At 44.6% G+C, this 14305-nt stretch overlaps 2 protein-coding genes across 4 annotated transcripts in view; one reads left to right on the top strand and one right to left on the bottom strand.

Annotated features, from left to right (window-relative positions):
• The window catches only part of STAP2 (signal transducing adaptor family member 2), a 78708-nt gene that overhangs the window by 18674 nt on the left and 45729 nt on the right, over nucleotides 1–14305 (bottom strand). The gene's annotated exons all lie outside the window — the stretch shown is intronic.
• Nucleotides 1–14305, top strand: part of FSD1 (fibronectin type III and SPRY domain containing 1) — a 34445-nt gene that overhangs the window by 5582 nt on the left and 14558 nt on the right. The window contains exons 1-6 of one of the 2 annotated variants that reach the window (XM_083720531.1): nucleotides 3382–3501; nucleotides 6506–6601; nucleotides 7515–7646; nucleotides 8649–8750; nucleotides 10640–10662; nucleotides 11893–12014. In XM_083720531.1, coding sequence (XP_083576657.1) covers nucleotides 3487–3501; nucleotides 6506–6601; nucleotides 7515–7646; nucleotides 8649–8750; nucleotides 10640–10662; nucleotides 11893–12014 — 490 coding nt within the window. In that variant the 5' untranslated portion in view covers nucleotides 3382–3486. Of the gene's footprint in view, nucleotides 1–3381; nucleotides 3502–6505; nucleotides 6602–7514; nucleotides 7647–8648; nucleotides 8751–10639; nucleotides 10663–11892; nucleotides 12015–14305 lie in introns of those variants that run through there. The other variant, XM_083720532.1, reaches the window with a different exon arrangement.

The raw sequence follows: 14305 nt of genomic DNA on the forward strand, positions 1-14305 counted from the left end.
CAAATCTTTCGACAAAGTACATGCAGTTAAAGCATGAGTCATTGACTTCTGAAGCCCTACGTCTTACCTTGACATCTCAAGTTTACAGAAAGAAAGAAAGAAAGAAAGAAAGAAAGAAAGAAAGAAAGAAAGAAATCATTAGAGTTTGCAAGTGTTGTGTTATTGTGGAGAAGAAGGAGAGTCTGCCTCATAGTTTTCCCCAACCCAAGACCTCGGGTTAAGAACTTAATTCGTTCTGGAGGTCCGTTCTTAACCTGAAACTGTTCTTAACCTGAGACACCACTTTAGCTAATGGGGCCTCCCGCTGCCGCCGCACGATTTCTGTTCTCATCTTGAAGCAAAGTTCTTAACCTGAGGTACTATTTCTGGGTAAGTGGAGTCTGTAACCTGAAGCGCCTGTAACCTGAAGCATCTGTAACCTGAGGTACCACTGTAGGTAGATTACACTTGTTCTTAGGGCACCAGCAAAGCTTTTTTAAAGGATTTGAAATTTTCTATTTTTTATAAAGCACCTCAAAACAGTCATCATGGGAAAAATCAGAACTTCCGCCATCACTACAGATTCTTTCTCCACTTTTCTGTTCTCATTTTATTACTTAAAGGTAAAGGGACCCCTGAACATTAGGTCCAGTCGTGACCGACTCTGGAGTTGCGGTGCTCATCTCGCTTTATTGGCCGAGGGAGCCGGCGTACAGCTTCCGGGTCACGTGGCCAGCAGGACTAAGCCGCTTCTGGCGAACCAGAACAGCACACGGAAACACCATTTACCTTCCCGCTGGAGTGGTACCTATTTATCTACTTGCAGTTTGACGTGCTTTCAAACTGCTAGGTTGGCAGGAGCAGGGACCGAACCACGGGAGCTCACCCCATCGCGGGGATTCGAACCACCGACCTTCTGATCGCCAAGTCCTAGGCTCTGTGGTTTAACCCACAGCGCCACCCACGTCCCATTTTATTACTTATTCCCACCCTAAACCAGGGGGCATCCTAGTAATCTGATCAGGAGAGCTCGAAATTAAACCCTGACAGGGAGGGAGGCAGTATTACAGATGACATGAGAACACCTGTTATTGGGGACTTCACTGATCCACCGGAAACTAGGGTGACGCTAGAGGAACCAGGCAGGAAACGGTAAGAAGGAAGTCCAGCTCTCACTTCCCTACATCACTACTGGGAAAACTAGAGCTTTAACTGTACGGACCTTTGTCGGCAAGGTGGTGCCTCTGCTTTTTAAGATGCTGTCTAGGATTGTCATTGCTTTTCTCCCAAGAAGAAGGCGTCTTTTAATTTCATGGCTGCTGTCACCATCTACAGTGATCATGGAGCCCCAGAAAGTAAAATCTCTCACTGCCTCCATTTCTTCCCCTTCTATTTGCCAGGAGGTGATGGGACCAGTGGCCATGATCTTAGGAATTGTAGGTACCGATATTTCAATGGAGGAGAACAGGCTTTTTATGTACGCAACGACAGCTGCACAGATGTTATTAGCCCAGAGATGGAAAGAAGACAAAGTCCCTACCAGAGAAAAATGGCGAACCAAGCTGTTTGGACTATCACAAAATGGCAAAACTGACCGGAAAGCTCAGGAACCAAGAAGACCAAAACTTCAATAAAGAATGGGGAAAATTATAACATACCTAGGAGACCACTGTAAGCAGATGAGAACATTAGCAGGGTTGCAATAACAACTGTAATGTAGCAAATATTATGGACAGAATGGAGAGATATAAAATATGGGTTATGAAATACAGTATTTTTTGCTCTATAAGACCCACTTTTTCCCTCCTAAAAAGTAAGGGGAAATGCGTGTGCATCTTATGGAGCGAATGCAGGCTGCGCAGCTATCCCAGAAGCCAGAACAGCAAGAGGGATTGCTCCTTTCGCTGCGCAGCGATCCCTCTTGCTGTTCTGGCTTCTGAGATTCAGAATATTTTTTTTCTTGTTTTCCTCCTCCATAAACTAGGCGCGTCTTGTGGTCCGGTGCGTCTTATAGAGCGAAAAATACGGTAATATGCAGTTGAAAAGGTTGACAATAGGACCCATGAAGGTGGGAAGTCCAGAGATTTAGAGAAATCTCTAAATATGGATATGTATTTTGTATTGTATTGTTATAATTCTATATATTATTTGTAAAACCAAATATATATATTTTTTAAAGGAACAAAGGTGGGTTGCTTTGCTTAGGTTTGTCTACACTGCGGCTCTCTAAGATTTTAGACAATTGTTGTCCCTAGTCCTTCTAGATATGCCGAAGATTCAATTTGGTAACCTTCTGTGAATTTTTGTCCTGCCCTGACAATGTTCAGTAAAGCAAAAGGAGAGACCAAATGTCCAAACGTTTCTTTATTGAGTATGCCATGTGTTCTTGCACAAGCAAATAAAAATTGTTTCAAAATAAATAAATACAGTGGTACCTCAGGTTAAGTACTTAATTCGTTCTGGAGGTCCATTCTTAACCTGAAACTGTTCTTAACCTGAAGCACCACTTTAGCTAATGGGGCCTCCTGCTGCTGCCGCGCCACAGGAGCACGATTTCTGTTCTCATCCTGAAGCAAAGTTCTTAACCTGAAGCACTATTTCTGGGTTAGCGGAGTCTGTAACCTGAAGCGTATGTAACCTGAAGCGTATGTAATCCGAGGTACCACTGTAAAGCAGTTTCACATATAAAAACAATTAGGGTGGGAATTAAAAATGTGCAAACGATTCAAAACAACAGCACAGGGGGGTTGGAATAGATGATGCTCAGGGTCCGTTTACAACTCTATGATTCTTGCCTTCTCAGCTCTCCCACATTTCTTTATTTTCTTCAAAAAAAATATTATTGATTTTCACAAAATTATAAACAAACAAATATAAATCATTACCTTATTAAAATCACACCTATTAACATTGTTAAGTGACTCCCTCACTTCCCCTTGGTTGAGTTTCAATGCATATCCTTTTCCAAATCAGAGTTCTTTTAACTTAATAATTTAACATCCTTATAACTTTTCAATACGAAATTAAACATAGTAATTCATCACTTATATAAAATCCTAAGCCAAACTAATATCTGCAAGCTATTTCCAATTAGTTTAACTTAAGAACTTTAACTGAATAATCATTAAATTTTGTCCGTTCTTTCCTCCCGCATTTCCTCCCCTGTGCTGAAAACATTTTCTTCAGCTTTGGATGAATTGCAGACTGCTACATACATGAGGAACCTAGTCATGCAGGCAAATCCTTTGTCTACAAGCCTGCTTTCATCGGCACCCAATTCCACCCCTCCTCTATTCTCTCTCTTTCTCACTGGACTACATTTCCCAGCATGCTCTTCCATCTGCGCAGAGAGGAAGGGCAGTAAGTTCAGAAGCATTTCCCTCCCCCCACCCTCCCCTCCACCCGGCCACAACCCCCCAATCAGCTTTGTTAATTCCACAAGAGGACCAATTCCTCCCCCTGCCTCTCAGCATCCTTCCTGGTCCATGACAGAGGAAGCAGCTGAAGATGGGGGACCAAAAGGTAAAAAGATGCTGATGCGAGGGATGCAGAGGAAAAAAAGAGGGAGGATACAGGATGCAGCAACCAGGAAGCTGAGGACGATGGAGAGATGGAGAGATGCTCGCTTTGGGCCAAAGGAGTTTCGGTCTCCTCCCTTCATCTCTGCTTTGTCATCCTTGTTCCCCGTCGACTTTGCATCTTAGGGGAGGTTGCAAAGGTGCGGAGTTTGGGAGTTGCCTTTGCAGACTGAGATGGAAAAGGCGGAGAGAGGGGTTAAGGAGCGCTTTGTGTGTTGGGAGAAAAGGTGCGACAGGGAGGCGACCTCAGGGCTGTGAGCATAGGCACTAGTACGGTGGGGTGTGCCTCCAAAGTCAATCAAAATAAAATCCCTACAGGTAGAAAGCTAGGCCTTCCCCTTCTGTCCTGCTTTTCTGTGTGCAAGGATTTTTTAAAAATGTAGAAGGTTGGAAATTGAAGCCCTACAATTGCATTGCAGAAAAATTGACAGCATGGCTGCAATACCATCAAGTCAACGATGTTCTTAAAGATGATAAAAACTAGAAGATAAGAAATCAAAATTCCTAACAGATATTATAGAAAGTAAGCTCAAACCGCTCTCGAAAATGTACAATCTTTTATTAGAATGGAACACAAAAGATGAATTCATAAAAGAAGTCATGACAAAATGGTATTGACTTGGGACATAACATAGACTATGATGCATGGGCTAAACTTTGGAATGAAAGTCTAAAATTCACTGCATGCTCTGCTTTAAAAGAGAATGTTATGAAAATGGTCTATTGTTGGTATCTCACTCCCACCAAACTGGCAAAAATGTATAGGACAAGTAGCAAAACTTGTTGGAAATGCAAGGAAAAGGACGGCGATTTTTACCACATGTGGTGGTCATGTAACAAAATAAAAGAGTTTTGGGAATCGATCTATAATGAGTTAAAAAAGATGTTTAAATATACTTTTCCAAAAAAGCCAGAAGAAGTTTTGCTAGGTTTGGTGGAAGAAGATATTAAGAAGACAGACCAAAGATTATATCTGTATGCAACAAGAGCAGCTAGAGTTTTGATAGCCCAAAAGTGGAAGTTACAGGAGATTCCGACTGTAAGGGAATGGCAGATAAAGCTGGTTGAATACGCTGAAATGGCAAAATTGACACACAGAATTCGCAATCAAGAGGAGACGAATGGAGTAAATTTATGGTTTATATAAGTGAGAACTGTAGAAATATGAAAACGTTGCCAGGATTGAATTAAATCTTATGTCATGGTGTAATTTTAAACCAATGAAACTGTGAATTATAGATTGGAATAAGAAAACTTGCGGAAGGAAAAGACAGAAGTCAATGGCTCTATGGAGCATAAAGTAGGATATATGTAATATGTAATAAGATTTGATGTTTTTGTTGGTTGGTGTTGGTATTCTTAAATCTCAATAAAAAGCATTTGGAAAGGAAAAATAAAAATAAAAATAAATGTAGAAGAGAGCACTGCCAAAGCGGTGTGGCTATTGTGCTAAAGGAATCAGGTGTCTGGCTCATAAAAGACAGCTTCTTTGTGTTCAGGCTTCTCATGAGGACTAGAATCTTCCTTAATTTTGTAGCTGTGCCATAGCTGAGTGGCGGAACATTTGCTTGGCAAGCAGAAATCCAGATTCAAATCTTGGGCATCTCCAAGGAAGGATGGGAGATGTTCCATGGCTGAAACTTTGGAGAGAACTGCAAAGAGAAATGTTTAAAAAATGCTTTATCAGGAGACTTACTATTTTTACCTATGTTCCTTTTTGCAAAATTCAAAACTCATGCGCCCACTCGACCACTTTGATCAGCAGGTGCCACGCAATAGCCGCCCCACATTTGTAAGAACTGGGTCATTTACTGTGGAACTCCCTGCCTCTTGAGCTCAAGCAAGGCATCTTCACGTTACCTTTCTCAGCGCCTACCGAAAGCATCCTCGTTTGGGCATGCCTACCCAGATTTTTAGAAAGCCGAGCTAACTGCAATCTTTTCCAGCATTTTAGCTTTTGTATGTTTTAAAATTGGGCTGTAGATTTTTCTTGGTTTTGTAAACCGCTTTGAGGTTATTGTTGTTGTTTTACAATCAAGTGGTGTGTAAATTTTATGACATAGAGATAGAGATAAGAGATGAGAGATGATAGATAGATGATAGATAGATTAGATAGATAGATAGATAGATAGATAGATAGATAGATAGATAGATGATAGATAGATAGATAGATAGATAGATAGATAGATAGATTAGATAGATATAGATAGATATAGATAGATGATAGATGATGATAGATAGATAGATAGATAGATAGATAGATAGATAGATGATAGATGGATAGATAGATAGATGATAGATAGATAGATAGAAAGATATAGATAGATAGATGATAGATGATAGATAGATAGATGATAGATGATAGATAGATAGATAGATAGATATAGATAGATGATAGATAGATAGATAGATAGATGATAGATAGATTAGATAGATAGATAGATAGATAGATAGATAGATAGATGATAGATAGATAGATAGATAGATAGATAGATAGATAGATAGATGATAGATGATAGATAAACAGATAGGTGTTTAGGATTTGTGTGCCCTGCCTTACACTGGCTATATTATTGATTTTTCTATTGTTTACTTGTCACTGCAGTTTCATAACAATTTGAAAAGCAAATTTTAAAAAGTTTCATTGAGAAAGTGGGAGCGTATCTGACCTCCCCAGGTAGCTGAGTGGGCAGAGCCTGAGACTCTTAATCTCAGGGCTGTGGGTTTGAGCCCCACAACGGGCGGAAGAGTCCTGTGTCGCAAGGGGGTTGGACTAGATGACACTCGGATGTCCCTTCTGACTCCACAATTCTATTATTATCATAAATACTCAATAGCAAGGACACCTGGGTCGTTAAAGTGTCATCAGAGGGCATGAAAGGAATGCACGAACACACGCAAATAAAAGGAGCCGTTGATTCAAGATTTTTTTTTTCCTTCTGGGACAGGACGCCCTTAGAAAGATCATCACCACCCTGGCTGTGAAAAATGAGGAAATCCAAAATTTCATCTACGTCCTCAAACAGATGCTGCAGAACGTGGAGGTAACTGGGATGAGAGTTCAAGGGTTAGCAGAGTTTGATTTCTGCAGTGAGAGGTCCTGGCGCAGACCCTCATCAGAGGAAGTTGCATGACTGTATAATCAGCCTACTAGGTAAAGGGTAAAGGCATCCCTGGCCACTAGGTCCAGTCGTGGCCGACTCTGGGGTTGCGACGCTCATCTCGCTTTATTGGCCGAGGGAGCCGGCGTACAGCTTCCGGGTCATGTGGCCAGCATGACTAAGCCGCTTCTGGCGAACCAGAGCAGCGCACGGAAATGCCATTTACCTTCCCGCTGGAGTGGTACCTATTTATCTACTTGCACTTTGACGTGCTTTCGAACTGCTAGGTTGGCAGGAGCAGGGACCGAGCAACTGGAGCTCACCCCGTCATTGCGGGGATTCAAACCGCCGACCTTCTGATTGGCAAGTCCCAGGCTCTGTGGCCCTTATAGCTTTGAGCAGGTAAAGGTAATGGGACCCCTGACCATTAGGTCCAGTCGTGACCGACTCTGGGGTTGCGGCGCTCATCTCGCTTTACTGGCCGAGGGAGCCGGCATACAGCTTCCAGGTCATGTGGCCAGCAGGACTGAGCCGCTTCTGGAGAACCAGAGCAGCGCACAGAAACACCATTTACCTTCCAGCCGGAGTGGTACCTATTTATCTACTGAGTGATAGTTTAATAATAAAATGCTTCTTGTTATTTGAGATAATAACTCTGCTTCTGAGATCTTTCTTGACTCAAATCCTTGGCTGCTTTTATTATAAACATTTTCACGTGCCCATCAAAAAAATCTGGCAAATCTCCACCTCTGCAGTCATCTCATTAAAGCTAGCAAATTTACTAGCCAGTGATCTACAACAATTATATGATACATTTTTGTATCAAGCTCATACGTGCCTGATTTCATCCTGCCAGGCCAATTCGGACCGAGTCCAGCAAGACCTTGAGGCAGAGTTCCAGTCGCTGTTCACCCTGTTGGACGAGCTGAAAGATGGGATGCTGATGAAGATCAAACAGGATCGAGCCAGCAGGACTTACGAGTTGCAGGTAAGGGGCACCTGTATTGCAGAGAGATGTCTGGCCAAAGTGGTCCATGCTCCCTGCATGTCTGGCCAGAGTGGTGCATAATCCATGCATTGCACTGGGGTCAGACTAGATGACTCTTAGTGTCCCTTCCAACTCTACAATTCTATATTCCTCATTTCAGAGTCCAAGCTATCAGACTTGTGGATTCCTCCCTCCGCCCCCCAAAAGCTCTCCCTCTCTTTTAAATCAGAACCAGTGAAGGTCCTGTGTAAGTGTCTGGAGGCGGTTGGAGGATGGATGGTGGCTAACAGATTGAGGTTGAATCCTGACAAGACAGAAGGACTGTTTTGGGGGGACAGGGGGCGGGTGGGTGTGGAGGACTCCCTGGTCCTGAATGGGGCAACTGTGGCCCTGAAGGACCAGGTGTGCAGCCTGGGAGTCATTTTGGACTCACAGCTGTCCATGGAGGCACAGGTCAAATCTGTGTCCAGGGCAGCTGTCTACCAGCTCTATCTAGTACGCAGGATGAGACCCTCCCTGCCCGCAGACTGTCTCCCCAGAGTGGTGCATGCTCTGGTTATCTCCTGCTTGGACTACTGCCATGCGCTCTACGTGGGGCTACCTTGGAAGGTGACCCGGAAACTGCAACTAATCCAGAATGCGGCAGCTAGACTGGTGACTGGAAACGGCCGCTGAGACCACATAACACCGGTCTTGAAAGACCTACACTGGCTCCCAGTACGTTTCCGAGCACAATTCAAAGTGTTGGTGCTGACCTTTCAAGCCCTAAACAGCCTCGGTCCAGTATACCTGAAGGAGCATCTCCATCCCCATCGTTCTGCCCAGACGCTGAGGTCCAGCGCCGAGGGCCTTCTGGCAGTTCCCTCCCTGCGAGAAGCCAAGTTACAGGGAACCAGGCAGAACCTTGCCTCAGACATGCTTGCTATAACATCTCTCTCTCTCTCTCTCTCTCTCTCTCTCTCTCTGTCCTTCTTCTGTTCCACAAACCACTCCTTGCTCCAGAACCAGCTGGCTGCTTGCACAAAAGCCTTAGAGAGCTCTGAGGAACTACTGGAAACAGCCAACCAAACACTCCAGGGGGCTGAGAACCATGACTTCAACCAGGTACAAAGAGCTGCTCGCTCGACTTGCCTCCCTGGGCAATGGGCTCAGTGGTTCGGGGGGGGGGGTCAGGTGTAGAGAGCTTGGAGGGTTATCTCCCGGCCCACATATTTTGGAGAAACAGGATTAAATGATGGCAAGCAGATGCAAGGCTCTGCAAAGCCTGTGTGACTTTGGAAATATTTCGGGATTCCTATTGTCGCAGAGCCCAAACCGGCCAGCGCTTCTGTGGGAATTTAGATGGGGGTCCTGTAAGCCACCAACAAAGAGCGAGCGCATGAGCGCATCATTATCAGATTATTATTATTGATTAAATGTGTATCCTGCCTGAAATATACTCGGAGTCGAGAGAGGATTTCATGCTCTTTATTCAGCTCATAGTGGTGAGGAAGAATGGAAGTTCCCCCACAATATCTGCTTTATAGACATTATTTAGACAATGGGCTGCAGGTGATTGGCTAATTCCGGGATTCTCCTGTAGGCCAATCAGGTTGCGGATTCACTTCCACCTGGAGCTGGATTGGGTGGCTCCTGCAGACCAATCATACTGCTGCATTGTTCTAGGAGCAATCAGACTGTTGCATTCTGAATCCTATTGTTCTAGAACCAATCAGACTGCTGCATTTAGGATCCCATTGTTCTAGGACCAATCAGACTGCTGCATTCTGGATCCTATTGTTCTAGGACCAATCAGACTGCTACATTTTGGATCCTATTCAACTCAGTACATAACATCGCCCAATAACTGCAGGTCTCAGACCATGCATTTTAGGAACGGATGGTTGATAGGCTTTTACATTCAATCGCGGGATCATGAGTTCTGAGGCCAAATGGGGGAGTTGGGAGGGGTCAGACGGCCGGCAGTTTCAGGGACTCTTTGCTGGGAGCAATGTGCTTTTAAACTTTGCGAGGGTATTCCTTAGTCTAGTACAGAGATGGGGAACCTTGGGGAGGGCCCAGAACTTAAGGTAAAGGGGCCCCTGACCATTAGGTCCAGTCGTGGCCGACTCTGGGGTTGCGGTGCTCATCTCGCTTTATTGGCCGAGGGAGCCGGCGTCCAGCTTCCAGGTCATGTGGCCAGCAGGACTAAGCCGCTTCTGGCGAAGCAGAGCAGCACACGGAAACACCGTTTACCTTCCCGCCGGAGTGGTACCTATTTATCTACTTGCACTTTGACGTGCTAGGTTGGCAGGAGCAGGGACCGAGCAACGGGCGCTCACCCCGTCATTGCGGGGATTCGAACCGCCGACCTTCTGGTCGGCAAGTCCTAGGCTCTGTGGTTTAACCCACAGCGCCACCCACGTCTCATATGCCCAGAACTTAAAAAGGTAAAGGTAAAGGTACCCCTGCCGGTACGGGCCAGTCTTGACAGACTCTGGGGTTGTGCGCCCATCTCACTTAAGAGGCCAGGGGCCAGCGCTGTCTGGAGACACTTCCGGGTCACGTGGCCAGCGTGACATCGCTGCTCTGGCGAGCCAGAGCCGCACACGGAAACGCCGTTTACCTTCCCGCCAGTAAGCGGTCCCTATTTATCTACTTGCACCCGGAGGTGCTTTCGAACTGCTAGGTTGGCAGGCGCTGGGACCGAGCAGTGGGAGCGCACCCCGTCATTGCGGGGATTCAAACCGCCAACCTTTCGATCGGCAAGTCCTAGGCTCTGAGGCTTTAACCCACAGTGCCACAGCGCCCAGAACTTACTTGACTGCAAAACCCATCATCCCTGACCATCGGCTGCTGGGGCAACACCTAGAAAGTTGCATGCTATATTCCTGTACAGCCAATGTCTTGGTGCTGTTTTCCTCATCTTGAATTATAACTGGTGACCCCCTTTCTCCCTCTCTTTCTCTCTCTCTCTTTTACTCTTTCGCCCTCTTTCTCACGCTTCTTTGAAGGCTGCTAAACAGATCAAAGACAGGTACGTTGCATTCCAGAAAAAACCTCTTGCTCCACAAGTATTCTCCTCTGCCAAAGACCACGTTTAGACCAAAGGGCATAAAATATACTGCCATGGTCCCTGTGCCCAGGCCCCCATCCCATACCCCTCCTGCCCTTATCGAAGGCCCAACTTGCTGCGGACCAATTTATTTTCGACGCACCCCTGACTTCTTCCTGAATTTCAGTTATGGCGGGCGAGAGACTTTAGCGGTTCATACGCAGCCTGGAGAGGGATGCTTGAGTGTCTAATCCTCATATTATTCTTGGTCTTCCCTCCACCTGCAAGGAAAGTCCACTTTGTACGTGCTCAGAAGCAACCTGCCCCATCCTGTACAAAAAGACTGAAACTCACCTTTGCTTGTAGTCAGGGAAAGGACGCTTTGCGCATGTTCTGTGGCATTCTCTTCCCACCCACCCCCTAAATTGATTTATTGTTATTCACGTTTTATACTGTATTTTATGCTGTTTTTTGTTGCATCATATAATAATAATAATAATTTTAATAATAATAATAATAATTTATTATTTATACCCCGCCCATCTGGCTGGATTTCTCCAGCCACTCTAGGCGGCTTCCAACGGAATATTAAAATACAATAACCTAGTAAACATTAAAAGCTTCCCTAAACAGGGCTGCCTTCAGATGTCTTCTAAAAATCTGGTAGTTGTTTTTCTCTTTGACATCTGGTGCTTGAAATTTGTTGTTAGCTGCCCTGAGCCCAGTTTTTGAACCAGGAAGGGTGGGGTATAAATAAAAAATTATTATTATTATTATGAAAAACCTTGGTATTCTCAGTGGTTTCCGGGCTGACCCCTCTCAAAGTCTAGACACTGGGTTCTTGTATGTTTCACAATCTTTGCTCAAAGGCCTCTTTGCTTCCCCCTCCCCCCCATTTGTGTGGATGTACAGTGGTACCTCAGGTTAAGTACTTAATTCGTTCCGGAGGTCTGTATTTAACCTGAAATTGTTCTAAACCTTAAAGCACCACTTTAGCTAATGGGGCCTCCTGCTGCCACCACGATTTCTGTTCTCATCCTGAAGCAAAGTTCTTAACCTGAAGCACTATTTCTGGGTTAGCGGAGTCTGTAATTTGAAGCGTATGTAACCCGAGGTACCACTACAGTTGGGATGAAGGTTGTCGTTTATTTTGGGGGCGCTCTCTAACAAATTCCTCTCCACCCCCCTCCCTTGGGACCCAATCCTCTGCAGCGTGACCATGGCGCCTGCGTTTCGCCTCTCCCTCAAGGCAAAAGTCAGCGACAACATGAGCCACCTGATGGTCGATTTTGGCCAGGAGCGTCGGATATTGCAATCTCTGAAATTTCTGCCAGGTATTCGGGGTTGCACTTTATTACGGTCACAGACCAGGATAAACAAACAAACAAACAAACAAACAAACAAAGATATAAATAAAATAGCAGGTTTTTTGTTTTTTTTTTACCAATAATTGTTAGAGCAAATCAGGGCAAGGAAACAAGCATAGGATAAAACATCTGAATAAAATACAAGATTAAACACGGATAATGGATGGGTAAAAACTGATAATTAAAACAGATAAGAAATAAAAACAAGCAGTTAAAACAACTGTAGGAGCATAAGAACTAAAAGACACGCAGTTAAAACTATAAGAGGCTGCAGAGTAGAAGTCTCTGAAATAGAGGACTCTCACAACATTAGAAACTGATGTGCAAATATGGTTAAAACAGACAATTAAAACAATTGTAAAACAATGTACAACAATACATTTAGAAACAATGTACAACAATAAACTGTCCCAGAGTGTTGACTCAGAGTCACCCATGGAACCGAGTTTTGGGATTTTCATGCCGGACTGTTTTGAGTTGGGCGATGATCTGCGCCTACAGATTTGTACACAGAATCTGGCAACCATCCAGATCTTCTTCTGATCTTTGCCTAACAGCAAAAGGTCAAATTTTTGCTTTTGCGGGAGGTCGGCGAGCCTCACCAGTAGGGGATAAATGAACTTACTATGTGCCTCTTCATAAAAGGGGTTCCTGGATGGTTAGCATGTCAGGCAAGCACTGCGGGGGTGCTGTGTTCGAATTCCCACTTGCTGGCTGAACGTCTATCAGCCTAACCTACCTCACAGGGTTGTCGCGTTGTCATTTTACCCAAAATTTTTCTAGGTGCTGTGCAAAGTTCTAAGACGACAACACAGTCCCTGCCGTAGATACAAAGGGCGAAAGAACTGGAGGGAGGGAGGGCAAAAGAAGCAGATTCGTGCACAAATTCTCCCGAAGATTTTTGTAATTATTATTTTAAGGCGGTGGAGCCTAGCCTGCTGCCCTCCTCCCTCGGTTGCTGAGTTCTGCTTGTCTGGAGCTCGTCCTACACTCAGCATCTTGCGAAATAAAATAAATGAACTAAATGAGCTACATGCATTAATTTCGGTGCATCTGAGTAAGCTTCATGATCAGGGCCAGATTTGGGTTTGATGAGACCCTAAGCTACTGAAGGTAATGGGGCCCTTTCTATGTCCAGCTGTCCTTTGTCAACAACAAATTGTCGCTGTTTTTTGTGTTGAATATATGCTATTTGGTCATTTATGGACCTAATAGGTATCTCAAGCCATTTGCACATCTGGCCGTGCAACCAGTCCATGCAGAATGTAGGCACCCTATATATAGAAAGGAGCAAACCAGTGATATTTTAGGGAGCAGGCTAGCAGGCGGGGCCCATGGCTTAAATCATAGGAGCCTTTACAACACAAAACACTGTTGCTGTAGGTTTTATTTTATTTGTTTTTTATCTTTTATTTTGGAAATGTAGGTCCAGTTTTGTTTTTTCTTTAATTTTGGGGGGGTCTCCGAAGAGAGTGGGGCCTTAAGCTATAGCTTGTTTAGCTTCTACGTAAATCCGGCACTGTATCCTGATCTATAATTCTGTGCACCTATCCTCTCTGATTGTCCACTTGCAAACCTAGTCCCCAGTGCCCCAGAGATAGACATGGCCGAATCTTTGGTGGCTGATAACTGTTGAATGGTCTCTTTAAATTTGAAGGTTCATTATTGTTCCACAAGATGTGCGTTTCTTTAAAGGCCAGAGCAAATAACGTGACCTAGTTTTACAGCTGTGAAGCAGTATAGCAGGTGCTGTTAAGTTGTGGTAATTAAGCTATTGGGTATAGTATATAAAGAGCACACCTAGCTCTCTCAGTACTCTGATGGATGGGTTTGTGGTTGGGTCATGCTTACTGATATATTGTAAAAGGAGTTTTTGCTTTTGTTATTAAAACCTAGCAAAAGTTATTTTTGCGTTCCTTATAATGTGTGGTCTCCCCAGCATGCCTTCTCCAGCAGTGGCGTAGCGTGGGTTGTCAGCACCCGGGGCAAGGCAAGTAATTTGTGCCCCCTAACCCATGATTTTGCGCCCCCTAACCCGTGGATTTGCGCCCCTAACCCTAACCCCCAGATGTTGCGCCCGGTGCGGCCGGCCCCCCCTGCACCCCCCACGCTACGCCACTGTTCTGCAGTGCAGCTAATCTGCAAATGGCCAATATACATAGCTGTCAACTTACAGATTTGAAAATAAGGGACCAGCAGCCTTGAAAATAAGGGATCAACAATTACGTTTATAAAATACATATTTTGTTGCGTGCAAA

Source organism: Podarcis gaigeae (genome assembly GCF_964106915.1).
Source record: "Podarcis gaigeae genome assembly, chromosome: 18".
NCBI classification, from domain to species: Eukaryota; Metazoa; Chordata; class Lepidosauria; order Squamata; family Lacertidae; genus Podarcis; species Podarcis gaigeae.